Raw genomic sequence first — 19,749 nt, 5'->3', positions numbered from 1 at the left:
AAGCTTAATAATGGTTTAAAAGTGCCCTGTTAAATTGCTTCCAAACACCTGCCTCTTTAAAACATAAGGAGACCAAAACTTCATTTTACTTGGGGAAGAAGAAGTGTTTACAAAAAGTTAATTCCTCTACTCATGCCTCCATCTAAGAAGTACCCTGAATTTTTCTACCAAAAAGATAAAAGATGTCTATAGGTTAACAGGCAAACCATGCCTGGTGCCAGTAGGAAAACGGAAGTCAATGGGAAACACAATTCCAATGCCCCCTCCGGCCTGTGCCGTCAGGAGCCTCCTAATGAAGGGAGATCATACCACCTGAGGCAGGCCAGCAGTTCCTGGAGAGCTCCTTCAGCAGAAGTCAAGTATACAGCTACTAAAGGTGGACCAAGCTTGGATACCTCAAAGTAAGGTGTATTTTTTAAATATAAATGGACAACAGGCCTGCCATAATACAGTAGCTACTCAACCAGACATATTTTGAGAAACACTAAAACTAATATTTACCTCCAGATAGAACAGCAGGGCTTTCACAACACAGTGCTAAGTGTATACACATGAATGGTCTGGTCCCTCAGGCCACCAGGACGGGAGAAGCACTGTGCTCTGGCCACTTCCACAAAGCCATTCTGCACACTGGCCTACAAACATTTATAATTGTGCAACCTTCCCACCACCACCCCCCCAGAAAAAACAAACCCAAAACCTCTCAAACAACTTCAGGAAAGCCTTGCCTATGCAAAACGTAAAGTAATTCTTTTAAAGCAGAAAACTCAAGAGGCTTTACTGTGCAAATGAACACCATGAACTTCTAAGGGGCTGTAGGCTGCCGGGGAGTTGCCTATGCCTCCGGCACCAGAGGGGCACTGTGACTTCAACAGTATTTGTGGCATCTTCTGAGTAGACTGTGAATCAACTCACAGAAGCAACATCTAACTCTCAACGGTTCATCATAACATACACTAGAGCTGGGTGGGCAACTAAATCCAGGTCCTTGATTTTAGCCAATACTATTCTGCCTGGACTAGTGTCTCATCAGTGCCATCAACACCGAGTAAGGAAAGATGAACACACAGCTAAGGCCAAATAACAGATGAGGTAAGAAAAACAACAAAAGATTTCCAGGACTGGCCATGACTCAAACCAGGAAAATGGTCCAAAGAGAGCCAAAAGACCTTTTTCATTATGTGTATGAACTCGCAGTACTTGAGCGACATTATCAGGGAAAAGACTGCTAAAGAATTTTCAGTATCACAATTACCTTTGAACTAGGCAAGTTATTTTCTATGCCCGGAAAGTGCTTTTGTTAAGAAAACCCATACAGAGCCCTACAGAACACCCCCAACCTTCAAAGGGTACACCCACCCCTGGGAGAAGAAGATGAGGAGGCCCTTTCTCAGTGGAAGCCAATGAGTTACATGGAGCAGATGAGGTCTCCCTAAAGTCCACAAAGACTTTTATATTGGAGGACTTTTATATTGGTAGTTCCTTGAAAACCTAAACTGTACTCAGTTAATGTAGGCCCAGAAAAGTACTACACATGAGAAAAAATAAGAGAATGAACACAATTATATCTGTCCCAAACGATCACTGTGCCAAAATATTCCAAGGTGGGCTACAAGGGCAAAATTACTCTTTTCAGGCATCAATATGTTAGTGCAGTGGAGTTACAAATACAGAATTATAGTTCTGTTAAAAATGATGCCCACATTGTCCTTTAAAACGATTAAAAAGCAAATTAAAGGAGGTGGCAGACAAAATTCTAATAATTTTCAAATTCATGAATGTACTAGGAAAATTATGTGCTTTGTAGAATTCAGGACTCAAGGATGATAACACTTTGAAAATGAGTACAAAAGGACCCGTACTGCGCTGACTAAACACACTGCTTACAAAAATCAGTGACCTCTCTTCTCAACATTCATACTTCAAAACATCATACTTCACCGTATGATGACTCTTCTAGAAAACTATATTCTCTCTTGTGGGTGGCAATCTTTTTTTTTTATTCCAAACAAGCAATAAAATTGAGATGTTTACTTCATTTTAACTAGATACCTATATGACATGGCATTTTGAAAATCTCCGTTCACTGTTTATTATTAATATCAAAGTAAGACCGAAGATGCTATGTGACCCTTTGTACAGCTCCCCATTTTATCAATAGTACATACTGTAACTATTCCAGGCAAGGGAAAAAGATAACATAATTCACGAGCCACAACTTGAACAAAGAGGCTATTTTTTGTGAGCAAAAATCAAAGTGAAAGATAATATGATGATTTGTTTTTCATTGTTACTCACCTCTTCAAAATTAAAGGCAAGGTTAAATTGAGCTCAAAAAAAAAAAAAATTGAGCTCAAGTTAGAGAAATACCATCACAAAAAGAGATACTGCACAAAACTCAACAACGCTAGCCAAAGTAAATGATGATACTATATTCCCAGAATTCCATTTTTTATATATGTATAAATCTGTTCTCTTTCAGATTCTTTTCCATTATAGGTTATTATAAGATACTGAATACAGTTCCCTGTGCTATACAGTAGGCCCTTTCTGGTTATCTATTTTCTAAATATTAGTGTGTATATGTTAATCCCAAACTCCTGATTTATCCCTCCCCCACCTTCCCCTTTGGTAACTATAAATTTGTTTTCTATGTCTGTGATTCTGTTTCTGTTTTGTAAATAAGTTCATTTGTATCATTTTTTTTAGATTCCACATATATGCAATATCATATGATATTTGTCTGTCTGACTGACTTTGCTTAATATGATAATCTCTCTAGGTCCATCCCTGTTGCTGCAAATGGCATTATTTCATTCTTTTTTATGGCTGAGTAACACTCCATTGTATATATGTATCACATCTTCTTTATCCATTCTTCTGTCCACGGACATTTAGGTTATTTCTATGTCCTGGTTGTTGTAAACAGTGGTGCTACAAATGTAGGGGTGCACATATCAAAGTGTATCAAAGTGCACACTTTAAATATAAATATATTAAAATTTTTAATTTATTATCTTAAATTTTTTCATGATGTTTAATATCAACATCTATGAAAATGTTTTCTATGGACTTATTTACGCTACTTGGGTCTGTCTCTGAACAAAGTGCATTATCAGGAGAGAATGTATTTTTCCTCCAAATGTCAAATTTTCTTACAGTCAACAGATAAAAATACAAAAAGGTCACTTCCCTAGAGACAAATAAATACCACTAAGACTTTAAAATTACCTCATTCTGACACCAAATCCCACAAACAGTAGACAGCCACATTTTTATTAGGAACGTGAAGAATTCAGCATTACTCACAAGAATAGTTCCGTAACTGAAAAGGAACTCTTCTGTTACAACTTGAGGTCGAAATACCTGTGTGATGAAAGTTTCCACAGATTAAATCCCGAAAGCCATGTACAAAAGAAAAATGAAAATGTTTTGTCTGAGTTGATGTTTCTCAGCTCCAGTTTATAAAGAAGGGAGTCACATTTATATACATTTTTTCCAAACAGGATGATACCTGAGACGTTACGAGGTGAAGCACTATAGGCATGAGGGGGAGACACATCTTCAGCTGCTTCGCTTGAACTGTGGATGGGTGTTTACGACCGGAAACGTTAGCCAAGGCGTTCAGGATGTCACCTGCGAAGCACACCCCAGAGCACACGTGAGGTTAGAGACCACAGATACGTAGGGACCACTGGTTGTGGGTTGAACACTAATGGGATTGCTGAGTGAGGCAATTAATCTCCAAATAAAAGAAGTGGGTAGGAGCTGCACTGTTTTATTCACAACTCTTGACATTACTACAGAAAGTTGTGGCCTCTGGGGTCAGTATGGATATAAAATTGATAGCTCACCTAGAAATTTAAAATAGAAATGATTTTTTTCTTCTTTTTTTTTTTGTACTTTCCGAATTTCAACCATGAGCACTCATTACTTTTGTAAACAGAAGAAAGTTATTAAAAAATTACAAGTGAACAGATTATAGATCAGAATTTTTTAATAATAGAACAGGATGGTAGCTATATCAATTCCTAATACTTCTCATTGGATGGCAAGTCCAATAATAAATAAAACTTGTTTGTTGGATACCTGAATCGCTCATCTCCTAAGATAGGACGAGTCAGGTAATAAGAAACTCAACTATCAATTGACCAGCTCATGGCCTCTGGTTTGCAGATTTTAGAAAGGTTACAATCCAAATAAATTTTGAAATGCTCTACTTTCAGTCATTAACAGGCAAAAATCTCCCACAGTCTTAGTAAGGAGCAAAAAGTTACTGTCAAATCAGCCATGAAGATATTTTCATTACTTTGATTTAATATTCTGAATTTCTGCATCTAAATAGCTTTTACCGTAATGGGTTGGGTCAAATTTAACATTTTAAACATTTCTGGTTTATAGCTACATCTGCTGGAAAAGCATGGAATGAGATTTAAACTAAACGTACGTGTACGCATTCCTTAGATTATTTTCATGTCTGTAAATAACAGTGGAATAACCAATTTTGCTAGCTGTAATAAACATCCTTTGCAAATCATTATTACTTTCATCTTTTATTCAGACCAAAGAAAATTTCAAACGTTGAACTTTAATATCAAAATTCTCTAATATTAAATGTTAATGCCTATGCATTTAAAATTTTTTTAACAAAAAATAAATTTGTGGCTATAACCGGAAGGAAAAAGCTTTTCTTCAGAATTATGCAGAGAGAAATCTTGAGAAAAGTTACCTAAAATGATAGCCTAAGTCCAATTTTAACCAATTAAAACGCTTTCCTTCTATTTTCCAAAACTGCTAGATGACACTCAATGTAACCGTTAGCCTGCTCATTGCCTCATTCATGTCACTGATACAAAATAATTATGAAAACAGATAAGGCACATTCAAATTTTGAAACTACACATTCAAGACAAAGCGTCATTGCACTCGCCTGAAAAAAAAAAACCGGCAAGAACAAAAAAAGAAGGGATGCCTAAATGCCAAGTCGCAGAAAGGTAAGCAGCAAGGGGCCTGAGGACGAGGCTCCAATTTACCCAGGATTCGTGGCAGTTCCTGCACGATGTGACAGGTGAGCAGGTCCAGGCATTTGGACAGGTACTCATTGCCGCTTTGCTGTTCCTTGCCTGGAGTGGTCTTTCTGCTGTCTCTCTCGATGTACATCACCAGTCTACACACAGCAAAATGCAAAAGATTACCTCTCATGATAAAACAGTTGATAGCACCTGCCCGAACATGCCACCAAGGCAAGTGTTTCCAGGGGGCACAGTCCCCATCTTGTTGACATTTAGATTTGGAGCAACTTGTCAAGCACAGTCTATTTTTGCCTTCGAAAAATCGAAACATTTATGCAGAGAGAAAATAAGGCAACTTTGAATCTCTCTGCCAATGTATTACAAAACAATGCCCTGACTTCATTTGCCTCCGGCCCATGAAAGGAAACCACATTCTTCAGATGACAGATGAAAGGCAAACAAAAGCGACTGGAGAGAAGAGGGCTTTGGTGTTCTGAAGATTCAACGTAGAACCACAAGTTGTCTGCACTTGTGTTGGTCATCAGTCTTAAACTTGCTCTGAACCCCAGGCAAGTCACATAAATTCCAGTTCTTTCATTAAATGGTGTATATAAATCCAAAGAAAAAGTTTCATTTCAGCACTGGGTGATATAGATAGCAGACACTATCTGAACATCTGGATTTCACGTGCCCTTTTGTCCACTGGTTTTATGAAATCTGTCTCAATAAACTTATTTCTTCTTCAAACAATTGGCATTTATTAAATATTAATCTCTGAACCAACTGCCTCCAATCCAGAGCTAGGGGACATACTGAACCATCAGTCTGGTTACTTAGGGTATTGTTGAAAAGTTTTAGGCCCACATTTCCTTCCCTTTGCTGGACCCACTCCCCAAGTTCCTAGTCCCCGAAACCCTAAAAGGCAATGAGTCCCCTGACTTCAAAGGCCCCTTTACAGCAATCTCCCTTGCTGGACTCCCTTGCCATTATCCATCTCTCCAGCTCTGTTGCAATCACTCATCCCATCCAACTTCTACTTCTCAGAACTTCCAAAAATTCCCACTATAAACCGGAAAGGGGTGGTTCTGGACACAATACACATACGTAACGTACACTGAAATCTTAACACTTAGCATTTACGTGGTTCTCTTAGTAGATTTATGCAGCCTTTTGCCTTCCTGCTTATTATTTTTTGGAGCCCTATTAGTAAAACACCTGGGAATGAAACCAAATCAGAAGTTTGGTTAGTTGACACCTGTTCCATCAGCCCAGCTAAGGAGCGGGACCAGAAAATACCATCTTCCTTTTCGGTTCCCCAAGATGGGTCGCGATATCTCCCTGCCCAGTCTCGCCATCTGCTGAACAGCTTTTCCAACATTAAAGATTCCGGCATTTAACTGCATCCCCTCCAAGCTAAGTATTACAAACATGCCCTCTGACCATAATCTGCTCTTATTCCTACTTGCACGATCTTCCACTGTGACAGTTCTTCAGCCTGCTGGGAACTTCCACTAATTAAATCCATGACATCTTCTCCCAGTCCATCAGCACTTCTTCACTTACACTCTTGCCCTCTTTCTTTTCTTTGCACCCATGTAGCCAAATGATTTGGATGAATCCAATGATCTATATACTTTCTGTACATCTGCAGAGAGGCTGCTCAAGTTAAATATGGGGCAGATTCACTCTATTGTAAATGCATGTCACCAATACTCAGCGGCACTGGACAGTACCAGCGACCCAACTACATTTCGCTGGTCAACTCATTCAGTCTAGCTTCAAATTTTTCTTCTCTTTATACCCTGAAATCTCCATCCTCTCATGAGACTCTCAGTGAGTGCTTTTGCCTCCTACTGTAGAGAGAAAATAGAGAGCATCATGAAAAAAACTCTTCTTCCTAATTCTCAGTATACTGTGCGTCCTATCCTAGGCTCCGTTCCTCCCATCACAACCGCAGACCTCTCTCTCCTTCCAACTGTGCTTTGGATCACATTCCCTTCCACTTTCTCAGAACCTTAAAACTGCCAATTACTCGTTTTCTGCTTTTATATATTCACTCTCTCCCATTTAACAAAACGCTTTTCACATCCTTCTACAAACTGCCCCGTTGCCTCTCTCTTCCCTTTCTCGGTAAAACCTCTTAAAAGAGAAATCTACACCTTGTATCTCCATTTTTCCTCCTAACTTCCTCAACCCACCACAATCTGCTCCCACTCCCATCACTTGCTCTGAGGTCACCAACAACCTCCATGACATCAAAGCCAATGGACACCTGTCTGCCTTCACCTGTCTGAACAATTCAGCAGGGTTCAATACACCTGCCACTCCTGCTTGTCTATACATCATGACAGCATACAGTTCTAGTTTCCTTCTCTGTGTCTTTTGTTGGTTCATGCTCCTAAATGCTCAAGTCTATCAAAACTCAGTTCTAGGTCCACTACTCTTTCCTTTGTACCCATCTCACGCAGGTCATCTCATTCCCACCCATGATTTAATTTACCACCTATCTACACAGACATTTTCCAGTCACCTATGTACAGCCCAAACCTGGTGTCTCAAGCTACAGACCTGTACATTCAACTGCTGACTTGACTTGACATCTGCTTTTGCTTGTCTCAAAGGCATTCCTAACGCTACAGATCCCCAAAAAACACCATTATCATCCCAACAAAACTGGTTGTCTTTCAGAATATAATATTCCACCATACAGCGACACTCTCTACCAGCCAGACACCCAGGAGTCATCCTTCTCACCTCCCTTTCTCTCACTTCCCACACCAAGTCAATCATTAAATACTCCTTAAACCATTACACTTTTCCACTCCTCACCAAATGCAAGTTTCCAAATTCCCTTCTCCTTCTTCTCCCACCAGAGCCTCCTAGTTGGCCTACCTACTTCTACTCTAACCCTTACACACCTTACATCTAAACTGATCTTGTCCACCACCTTGCTCCCATGTTTAAAACCCTTCAGTGGAACCCCACTCTTCTTAACATGGGAGTTCTTAACACTCCTTATCATAACTTACAACACTCTCAACTATCTCTCCAGCTTCCACTTGCTTTCTCTCCCCGGCAGTCATACTGTTCTTCTTACAGTCCCTCAAACTCAATACCTCCCCCAGCAACAAGGTACTGCCTCTCTGCCTGCATGGCTTTTCTCTCCGCTCCTTGCCAGTGAACTCCTATACATATTTCATAATTCACTGCAGTTTTCACTGACTTCTTAAATTAAACCTATGACATTGTCTCATAGCATTAAGGCCCTTACCCAACTGCAATTTCTTGATATATTTGTTATTATCTGATAATGTTTGTCTTTCCAGTAAATTTAAAAATAGCCAAGGGCAAGGATTGTATCTGATTTTTCTCACCACAACATCATTGCACTTATGGGCATAGTTCCTGACACAAAATAAGGGCTCAATAAACATCAGCTGAATAGATACATATGGCTGTTGAGATTGCTGTAAGACTTTACCTAGTTCTCTACATCAATTCCTTGGTCCTTATTTCCCCCAAGGCCTTTTTCTTAATTCTACTGTTTGATTAGACTGCTGGATCACATAAGAAGTAAAAAAAATCTTCTGCTTAGGAAAAGGTACCATGAGCAAAACCAAGAGACAAATAAGTTGGGGAAAACTATGTCCCCCATTTGGTCATCAATAGATAAATGGATAAAAAAAAGATGTGGTGTATACATGCAATGGAATTATCATTGCTTTGCAACACAAGGATGGAACTTAAGGACATTATGCTAAGTTAAAATAAGCCAGACAGAGAAAGATAAACACTGCATGGTATTACTTATATGTGGAATCTAAAAAAAAAGTCAAACTCATAGAAAACTAAGAATAGAAAAGTGGTTGCCAGGGATTGGGGTAAATAGTGAGAAGCTGGTATAAGGGTACAAAACTTTAAGCTACAAGATGAATAAGGTCTGAGGGTCTAACGTAAAACCTGGTGACTATAATTGAGAACACTGTATTATACGGTTCAAATTTGCTAAGAGTAAAACTTAAATGTTCTCACCAAACACAGAAACAGAAAATATGTGAAGTGACGGATGTGTTACCTAGATGGGAGGATCCTTTCACAATGTATGTATATATCAAAGCACCACGATGTACACCTTAAGTATCTTATAATTCTATATGTCAATTATATCTCAATAAAGCTAAAAAATTTTTAAGACAAATTGGGAAAAAACATTTCCAATTCCTATTAAAATACTTGTATACATATGACACACAGCAAAAATCTGAGGTGGAAACTGTCCAGCAAAAGGGGACTGGTTAAATAAAATACAGTCCACCATTACAATGTAGCTACCAATAAAATGAGCAAGCATACATATATTTTGGGAAAAAACACAAGGTATGTTAAGTAAAACAAGCAAAGTTCAAAATAGTATGCTTTTGTGTAACAAGAGAGGAATATAATCTATACTCACTTTTGCTTGGATTTAAAAAAATTCTGGAAGGATGAATAAACAAGTAATAATAATGCTTTATTTCGTATGGTGGTAATCTGGGGCTGTGGAGCATGAGGTGTAATTTCTTACTTTTTGAATTTTTCTGGATTATGAACCATGAGTAGGAGTTACCTATTCAAAACTTAAGTTAAAATGTTTTGAAAACATGAAGTAGTATCATTGTTCTACACAGCCAATTTTTTAAAAATATTTTTAGGTGATGTAATGCTCAATTACACAGGATACGCTACCAGGTGATAAATGCTGTGTGCCCAGCAAACAGACTACCACTTTCTGTAAGAGCTATAGACCTCCATCTTCTCACTGTGCCAAGAGTCAGGCTGACTTTAAAAAAGAGGTAAATCAACAGCAATACCACACCAGTACTCCAAAACTTTATTACGGCCTGTGCCCCATTATGATTTCTAGGTTATTTTTCTCCTTTCCTTCAGTAGGGTCATTCTTTTAACTTGATAATATTGACAGAGATTTCAACAAATCTGGCTATAATTCCCAGCCCTAGCACTTTCTAACAGCGTGATCTTGAACAAATCTCTTAAGCTCACACAGGCTCTGGGTGCGCAGGCCTGGCAGCCATGGCTCATGGGCCCAGCTGTTCCACGGCATGCGGGATCTTCCCGGACCGGGGCACGAACCCGTGTCCCCTGCATCCACAGGCGGACTCTCAACCACTGCGCCACCAGAGAAGCCCAAATTTCTTAAGCTCTTTAAAGCTTCAGTTTTCTAATTATAAATGGGATGAACTTATTTACAAAACAGAAACAGACTCACAGACATAGAAAACAAACTTACAGCTACCAAAGGGGGAAGGGGAGAGAGGGATAAATTGAGAGTATGGGATTAACAGATACACACTACTATGTATAAAACAGATAAACAACAAGGACTCACTGTGTAGCAGAGGGAACTATATTCAGTATCTTATAATAAACTACAGCAGAATTGAAAAAATATAGATATACATATATATGTCTAACTCACTTTGCTGTACACCTGAAACTAACACAATACTGTAAATCAACTATACTTCAATTAAAAAAAAAGAAATGGAACCTCAAATGTCCCACTTCACAACACTGCCAAATGGTTTCCCAAAATGGTTGTCCCAATTACTCCCACCAGCAGCGTACAAGTCCCCCTGAGCAACCACCTCACCAATATCTAGTAGTATCCAATTTTTACTCATTTATATCTTGTGGTGTTAATGTGAACTTTAGTAATTATTAATATGGTAAGCATATTCTGTTACTTCTTTGTTGTTCATATTTTCTCTTTTCTGCAATACCTGTTCCGGTCTTTTGCACATTCTCCCACAGGTTATTGATCTTTTGTTATTGACTTGGAGGCATTATTTATATGATCCAGAACTGTCCCTCTTCCCCTTCCTTTTTTTTTTTCTTCTTTCTCTTTCTTCTCCTTTGAGTGTCTTTCACACAGAAGTCTTCAATCCACTGGAAACCGATTCATCATATGGATTTCGGAAGAAAGCTAATTCCACTGTTTTTCCAAGTAGATAACCACTTGCCCTGGTACCATGCATTGAAAAGATACTTCTAAAAACTAAGAGTGAAGGAAAAGGAGCAAAAGTACAAATATTTGGCAAAATCTGATTAAAAAGTATTTGATTTTTAGATTACCTCCTCTACCCAGTGAATCTAGGTGACTACTGCCAGACTTGCACACAGGTGGAAGTCTGGAGATGTATTCTCTAAAGAAAGTCAAACAGAAAGTTTCTAGACTAGGAGAAAGCAAACCAAGTCAAAGAGGGAGCCACCAGGGGAATTCCCCGTCGGTCCAGTGGTTAAGACTCTGTGTTTTCATTGCCGAGGGCACAGGTTCAATCCCTGGTAGAGGAACTAAGATTCCACAAGCCACATGGCACAGCCAAAAAAAAAAAAGGAGGTGGCCACCAAACAAAACCAGGAGACTAGGTGAATTTCTGCACAATGAATACTAGAACTTCCAGCCACCTTCCCCAGGGTGGCTCCCCAGACCCAGGCAGCCAGGTCCCTGCCCTCCAGGCTGACACCTGCAACGCACTTCGGTGAAACTAACTGGCCCAAGAGAAACACCCTAGAGATACTGATGCTAAAGTTCATGTCAAAATGCCCATAGAGATGATCTTGGTGTGAAGCTCAAAGTCAACAAAATCTGCCCATGCGCTGAACTTCTAGAACTTCTAGAACAGGTTGGCATTCCCTCAACTCTTCAACCACCAGACTAAATATTACCAGTTATCTGACAGCATGCCTTCTTTGTTTGACATTATATTTGCAGGTCTTCATCTACATTCTTTTTCCTTGCTGTGTGGTATTCCAGTGTGTGAATATACCACAGTTTATTCATTTTACTGTTGATGGACATTGGGGCTATTTCAATTAATGAATATGGCCAAGCACTTCTTATGCTGAATGCATGGAAACATTTCTGTTGGATATATATTTGGAAGTGAAATTGCCGGATCATAAGGTATGCCTAGCTTCAGATTAATACGCATTGCTGATGATCAGTTTTCCAAAGTGATTAAGTCTATTTACACTGCAACAGGCAGGTATAAGAATTTCAGTTGCTCTATACCCTTGCCACAATTCTGCATTATCAGGCTTTTTAATTATAGCCATGCTTCGGGACATCCATTGGTATTTCATTGTGACCAAAGTGCATTTTCCTGATGATTATTAACATATCTTTTCAGGTATTAATTGGCCATTCAAAGAAAACCAATTCTGTAAAGTTCCTGTTCAAGTCTGTGCTCAGTTTTCTATTGGGTTATCTGCCCTTCAGTTGTTTATATATTTTAGTTAAGAGCCCATGTCGATTATGTGTATAGCAGATACTTTTCCCTATTCTATGGCTTCTCTTGTTACTTTCTTAGTGATGCATTCTGATGAACAGAAGCTCTTAATTTTAAGGCAATCCAATTTATCAGTACTTTCCTTTATGACAGTGCTCTTGTGCCCTGCTAAAAACTCTTGGTCTACTCCAAGGTAATGAAGAAATGTTCATGTGTCTGATCTACTGGAAATTCTATTGTTTTATCTTTTTACATTTCAATGTGCAATCGACATGAATTAACTCCTTTGTACAGTGTAATTTAGAGATAAAGGGTTTTTTTATATTGATGCCAAAATGATCCAGCACCATTTATTGTTAAAAACCATCATTTCCCCACTGTTTTCTTCTATGTCTCTTCTGCTCTTCTCCATATTTTCCATCCTTTTGTCACTCTCCATTGATCCCAGATGATTTGAGTAGAGTATATTAATTCTCTATTCAGCTGTGTCTAATCTGCAGTTAACCCAATCCACTGAGTTCTTCCTCTCAGTTACTGAACATCCACTTTGTTTGTCTTTATAGTTCTAATTGTCTACTGAAATTCTCCATCTTCCAAATTCTTTGAGTATACTGATCGTAGTTATTTTAAGGTCTATATCTGATTAGCTCCATTGTAACCCCTGGGGATACTGTAGTTTATCTCATTTGGTTTTTGTATCATATCATCTTATCTTCTCATACGCCTGATTACTTTCTGATGAGTGTTAGACTCTATCCACACAGTCTGTGAACAGTGGAAGGATATTTTGAGGCCTAGGGTTAGACTTCCCGAGACAGGATTTACATACAATCCTGGATCACCTTAACCCAACCAGAGACTGAGATGATTCAAAAGTGGTTCTTTCCCTATGCCTGGAAATCCTCCATATAAATAACAGGGTTGCCAGAAACAGAGGGCAGGGAAAATGGAAATGTTTATCTTTTGGAAATCAGAGAATACAAAAGAAATCCCATCAAAGTTTACAGAGTATAAAAAGTAAATTCACACTTGTCTCTAAGGAATCAATTTTTTCTAAAATCCGTACTATCTATTACAAAATTTAATAATGTGCTACTTAATTACGACAGTATGAAATACCATTTCTTTAAGGCAAAAACTACTCACTTTTCAACCACTAGCACAGACTGTTCACACATAAGAAAATATCTATTACCTCTGCTGGGAGAAATAAAAGACTGAAGGGATCCATATAATATATTATAAATAATATATTTATAAATAATATAAAACTCACTCTAGAATGATGCTTCATTTCTTCATGCCCTCCCTGACGCCTTCACATTACAGGATGTGTTTACACAGGCTATAGTAGAATAAATTGACTATACTGACAGCGGAACATTAGTTAGTAAAAGAATTCACATTCTATGAAGGAAATAAGATGTGGAAACATTTGAGGGTAGTGTCCATAAACACTTCAAAATTGTTCTACGACGGAACTGCAAATGTTATTTCTTAGTGGTCTACAAGGGTATCAAGTTAAAAAGATAAACAATCTGAACAGTAATCCAAGTATTATTGAGATGGGGGGAGTCTGGCAGTGGAAGTGGACTTCGGGAACAGATTTGGTTCGTTTATGGCAACTTGAAGATTCCTCTCGGGCATGCCATTGAATATGTTAAGATAATATAAGGCTGGAGTGTAGAGAGGTCATACAGGTGCATATCAATAAATAGATGGTATTTGAAGCCACTGGATTAGGTGAAATCACATTAGGATAGCAATGTAAGAGAAACAGAGGGCCCAGGAAGATGCAGAAGAGGGAGAACCAGCAAAGAAGAGACTGAGGTGGGACAAAAGCAAAGAATGTATGCTAACTTCCTACCATGAGCCCCGTAACTACAGAGGCAAATTCTGGTTCAAGTTGGCCAGCTGAACCCAAATATTATACTTCCCTTTTTTTTTTTTCTTCACATTCCCAAAGGAGATTCACATTATCCCGAAAAACAGGAAATTGCACCATTCACAGCCAGAACCTTCAAAGAATTTCCTAAGGATGATGGTGCAGATATAAGTGCATTAAGGGAAGGCCCAAGCTCACATGAAGGAAAAACGTGCCTGGGAAGCAAGGAGAACCCCAGCAGAACCCTAAGCTCTGAATGGCAGGGGAACAAGTTTACACTGCGAAGCTGATACGAAGAGGTGAGTTTCTCAACGCTATGAACCATTTTTAAAGGAACTAGTATCAGCAAACGTGGAACAAAGGCCATGGTAACTAAGAGGAGAGGGGTCACAGGGAGACTGAAGGAAAAAGCAAAGGAATGACGTCATGAAAGTGGCATTTGAGGAATATGAATCTGGTAATGGCACAGATAAATGATGAGAGAGGAAGTCAGCCGGGCGGGCAATTAGGAGTTACGAGTATGCAGGTGAACAGGAGAAACAGAAGGGAGCTCAAGAGCAGAGAAGAGCTGGCTGCCTGGAAATGGTGTGAACCGCAGACAAGACTCCACCAGTCTCTTACTGAGAGGATGGCACATTCACACGGTGAGAAATCAATTATACGGGGTTTAAACATGAAGAAGCCACACCCCCTGCTTTACCTTAATCCGGGTTCCTCCAGGACGCCCTCACCCCTGCCCCACCCCCACTCCTACCCCCCTGAGACATCCTCCCTCCCCTTCTGGTCCTACTGGGCTCGGTGCCCATCAATGGACTACTCCACTGTCTATTTCTACTGCAGATCTCCCCATGTGCAGTATGATGCTGACATGAGATGCAAACTGTGGCTAATCTATCCCATTTGGATTCACCCTGGACCACCTCACAAACAGGTCCTTGTTGAGACCATATACTATTCCAGAAAATCAAGACACCATGCTTTTCTCTGCTTCACTTCAATCTAAACCCATTTTTATCTCTCTACGGCACATCCTTTAACTTATAAGTGTATCTTCCCCCTTAAGGAAAAATTTGTAGTTTAAATATGGGATCTTGGGAGGGAGGGATAAATTTGGAATTAACAGATACAGACTACTATGTATAAAATAGATTAACAACAAGGACCTAATGCATAGTACAGGGAACTATATTCAATATCTTGTAATAACCTATAATGAAAAAGAATCTGAAAAAATATATATATGTATATATAAATGAATTACTTTGCTGTATACCTGAAACTTCGTAAATCAGCTCTACTTCAATAAATAAATAATAAAATATTAATAAAAAAATAAATATGGGATCTTCAGCAAACTCATCATCCAACACTTCTGTCTGTAATGAAAGCTACTGTCTCTTGGGTTATGACGGTCAGGCTAGAGTCAGTTTGGGCCCAAATTCAAATTACACTGACACACCACATGTATGGACCTACTCCATGCTTATTTCTTCAGCTCCTAAATTTATAACTGGAATAGACATACTTGGCAACTAGCAGAATCCACACATCGGCCATCTGATCTGTGCAGTGAGGGCTATTATGGTAAAAAGGGACAAACAGAAGCCCCTGGCATGTCCCCTCTCTAAAAAAAGATAGTAACCCATAACCATAGAAAACCAAATCATAGGAATGGATACCAACATCAAAAACTTGAAAGGCACGGGGATGATAAAATCTACCATATCCCCGTTCGCCTGTCTGGTCTGTGAAGAATCTTAGAAAATGACTGCATGGATTATCCAAAATATAAACAGGTTGTGATTCCAACTGCAGCTGCAGTTTCAGGTTTGGTACCTCTACTGGAGCAAATCAACATCGCCCTGACGTGGTACTCGCTACCGACCTGGCAAAGGCTTTGCTCTACGTATGCATCTGGAAGAACCGCCAGCACGTGTTTGCTTCTTACTCGGGGCAAACAGTAAAGTTCACTGCCTTGCCTTTGAGCTATGCTGACGATCCTGCTCTTGGCCATCAAAACAGTCCGCAAAGATCCACATCCTCTTGATGGCCCACCAACATCACACCTGTACTTGCACACTAGCACTTTGATGACATGAGGCTGACTGGATCTGAGAAACAGGGAGCAGCAAGCACTTTAGCTGGCTTAGTAAAACATGTGAGAGACAGATAAACCCCATAAAAATCCACGGTCTGCTAGTCCTCAATGAAGTTCCTAGGGCTCAGTGGTCTACAGCATGTTGGGCTATCCCTCCAGGTCAAAGACAAGTTATTGCGTCTTCTACTGATTATGACCCAAAAAGTGGGCTCTGTGAACTTAGGAGGCAATACATACATACCACCTTTGAATGTGTCCCTCTGACTCATTATCTGAGAGATTCATAAATTTAATAGTTTTTAATGGAATTGGAGTGAATAAAGACTCTGCTGCAATTCCAACTTGCAGTGTAGCTGCTCTGCCGTATGCTGGGCCTTGTGACCTAGCTTGTCTACTGATATTCTCGGTGCCTGGAAAACAGGGGTGATGCATGGAGCCCCAGGGAAGCATCAATAAGTGAATCACAACCCTGATCTTTGGGTCACTATATTCTGAAGATTTGTGTCCTCCCCAAAATGTACATTAGAATCCTAACACTCAATGTAAGGAAGGCTCCTCATCAACGATGGCCTAGATTCTGCCACTCCAGCCAACACGAGAAACCAGTGCTGAGCCCTCAGCCCGGCCCCATATCCTGGGGGGAACAGCCAGTCATCTAGCAACAGGTCGGTGTACAAACGGGGCAGTAAACTCTCCTCGCTGGAATAGTTATACCCTGAATATGGACTCACTGTCCTTGCCACATGCTTCTGCCAGTGCCACTAAGTAGAGACTTAAGAAATACCTCATTTATCATCATGATAACCAATGTAACACTATATCTGATCAAGGAACTTATTAATAGCAAAAGAAATGTGTTAATACGCTCAAGCCCACTAAATCTGCTCATCAGTGAGTACGCCATCACCCAGAGGCACCTGGCTTGACTGAAAGGAGGAATGGCCGACTGCAAACTCAGTCATGCTGCCAGCTGGGAAACAACACAACGAAAAACTGGGTCCTACCTTACAATAACAAGTGTATGCTTTGAACCAGTAAACAAAATATATGCTTTTGCCTTTCCCACAGTCAAAACACACAGGTCTGGTAATCAAGGGGTAGAAGTGGGAGTGACTGCCTCTCGGTATTATACCTAAGAGCCCACTCACAAGATGTTTACTTCCAGTCTCCATGACCCTGAGCTCTGCTGGAATGGGTCCAAGGAAGAAAGATTTCCACCAGAGGACATAGCAAAAATTCCATTTTGGGGGATGAAGAGGATTACTCTACTGATTAAGAGTGAGGGATTCATGATCACCAAGGGAATATTATGTTGCTGTCAAACAGTGCAGACTGGGGCTACCCAGGAGATTCTCTGAAGAGCCTCACGGTACTTCCACATCTAAAAGCTAAAGTTAACAAAAATCTAAGCAACCAAGAAAAGGCTGGTTCAGATCCTTCAGGTACTTGACATCCCCAGAAAAGTACGAATCTGTGATTCAAGTTTATTTGTAACAGTGGGACTTCTGAATCATAAGGATTCATGACACACATTTTTAAATGCCCTCAAAAAGGTAACCTCACCTACTGGCTAAAAGTTGCCCCTGTAACTGTACTTTGGATATAAGATAGTACTTTGGATATAAGACAGTGCAAGGTTTCTTCCCTTAATTTGACATTATGATGGATAGAAACAGTATTTGGTTATCATTTTAATTTGCACTTCTCTGATTAGACTTGAAGCTGAATATCTTTATGAATCTTTGTTACAGTACACAGATTAACTCTGTGTTATATACGATGCAATAATTTACAGATTTTCTTACCATGAAATTTTATTTATGATTTGCGGGGGATATAAAAGTTTCTAAACTATATATAGCTAAACTATCACTATCTCCTTTCATGGTTTCTTTCAACCCTTTTCTGCTCAGAAAAGCTCTCCTTGCCCATATGTAAACATATTTTCTTCCAGCTGTTTACAGTTTCTTTCTCATATATAATTCTTTAATACATCTGGAATTGACTTTTGTATGGTATAAGCTGAGAAAACATTTTCCCACAGTTAACCAATTATACAAAGTAAACGTTTCCTTTTTTTAAAAAAAAAAAAATCTTCCTTTTAAGATCAAAGCAGATTTTTTCCCCACTGATTACCATATTAATAGCAATGCTATGGGGAAACAAACAAAAAAAAACCTCTAGGAAAACCTGATCCATCAGGAGGCATTGACATTGCAGGCTCACAGCAAACCTACACAATGAACTTACAAGACCATTCATCCCTCAAAGGGTTATCATTTCTAGAGACACACAAGACCCTATTTTATCTCCTGTCATTTTCAATATGAGTATGAAATCGTTTGGAGAAATAGGTGAACACTTGGGGGCTATTATATCATTTTTATCTAACCCTGACAGCTCAATTTCACTGCCTGTTGTACTAGATAGATTTGAGAGCTGACATCATAGAAACCGTGCTGAAATTTAATCCATAAAAGGCTGATGGCGATGATGGTAAACAGGAAAAAATATCTACATAATGTAGCAAAGGTTATCGTGGGCTCCTGATATGAGGTTTCAGTTCTCCGGCAGACAGGCAGCATCACGGTTAGCTCGGAAACACAGCTGCTAGCGGAGTTTCAAGGCACAGGTGTGGAAGGGAGAAGAGTTTGCTATACAAACTCATCACAGAGAATTTTAACATCTCGCTAACCTGAAGTCTGCCTCCCTTTCGCATACCTTTATATTCAACATTGCATTTTATATGCACACTAGTGTAATACCTGGGCTGCAAAGCAAAAAGGAACAAATACCAACCATTCTTCCATAGTCTGGACTGGCTACCTATGTGATTTTGAAAGTAATTTATATTATTAATTTTAATCTACAAAGCCTAAACAAATCTGAGTTTTGACACACATATATCCCCATATCTCCTCCCTCTTGTGTCACCCTCCCACCCTCCCTATCCCACCCCTCTAGGTGGTCACAAAGCACCGAGCTGATCTCCCTGTGCTATGCGGCTGCTCCCCACTAGCTAGCTATTTTACATTTGGTAGTGTATACATGTCCATGCCACTCTCTCACTTCGTCCCAGCTTACCCTTCCCCCCACCCCGTGTCCTCAAGTCCATTCTCTACATCTGCGTCTTTATTCCTGTCCTGCTCCTAGGTTCTTCAGAACCATTTTTTTTTTTTTTAGATTCCATATATATGTGTTAGCAATTTTGCTTCTTGACCCGTAAATCCTAAAACATTTACTCTCTGTTTCCAGAAGTTTTCTAGTTCCTAACCTAGATCCATCTCAGCAATTCTAGGATCTCCCCAGTATCCTACAACAAGTAAAAAGCCAGATCGAGAAATAGGCGATAAACCATATGTTCAAGAGCACGGACCAGACAGTTTCAAAAACGTTAATCGAGAAGCAACAAAGGATGAAGGGAGGGGCTTCCCTGGTGGCGCAGTGATTGAGTCCGCCTGCCGA

At 39.6% G+C, this 19,749-nt stretch overlaps 1 protein-coding gene across 10 annotated transcripts in view; it reads right to left on the bottom strand.

Moving 5' to 3' along the window:
- ULK4 (unc-51 like kinase 4) overlaps positions 1-19,749 on the bottom strand; it is a 522,462-nt gene that overhangs the window by 370,075 nt on the left and 132,638 nt on the right. For all 10 annotated transcript variants that reach the window (XM_033864682.2, XM_033864673.2, XM_033864674.2 and 7 more), the window contains 3 exons: positions 5,034-5,167; positions 3,515-3,636; positions 3,310-3,366 (listed from right to left, as the gene is read on the bottom strand). In XM_033864682.2, the coding sequence (XP_033720573.1) occupies positions 3,310-3,366; positions 3,515-3,636; positions 5,034-5,167 (313 nt within the window). The remainder of the gene's footprint in view (positions 1-3,309; positions 3,367-3,514; positions 3,637-5,033; positions 5,168-19,749) is intronic.

Source organism: Tursiops truncatus, chromosome 10, assembly GCF_011762595.2.
Source record: "Tursiops truncatus isolate mTurTru1 chromosome 10, mTurTru1.mat.Y, whole genome shotgun sequence".
NCBI classification, from domain to species: Eukaryota; Metazoa; Chordata; class Mammalia; order Artiodactyla; family Delphinidae; genus Tursiops; species Tursiops truncatus.
Note: the sequence above shows the minus strand (reverse complement) of the source record. Positions and strands in the feature narration are given on the sequence as shown.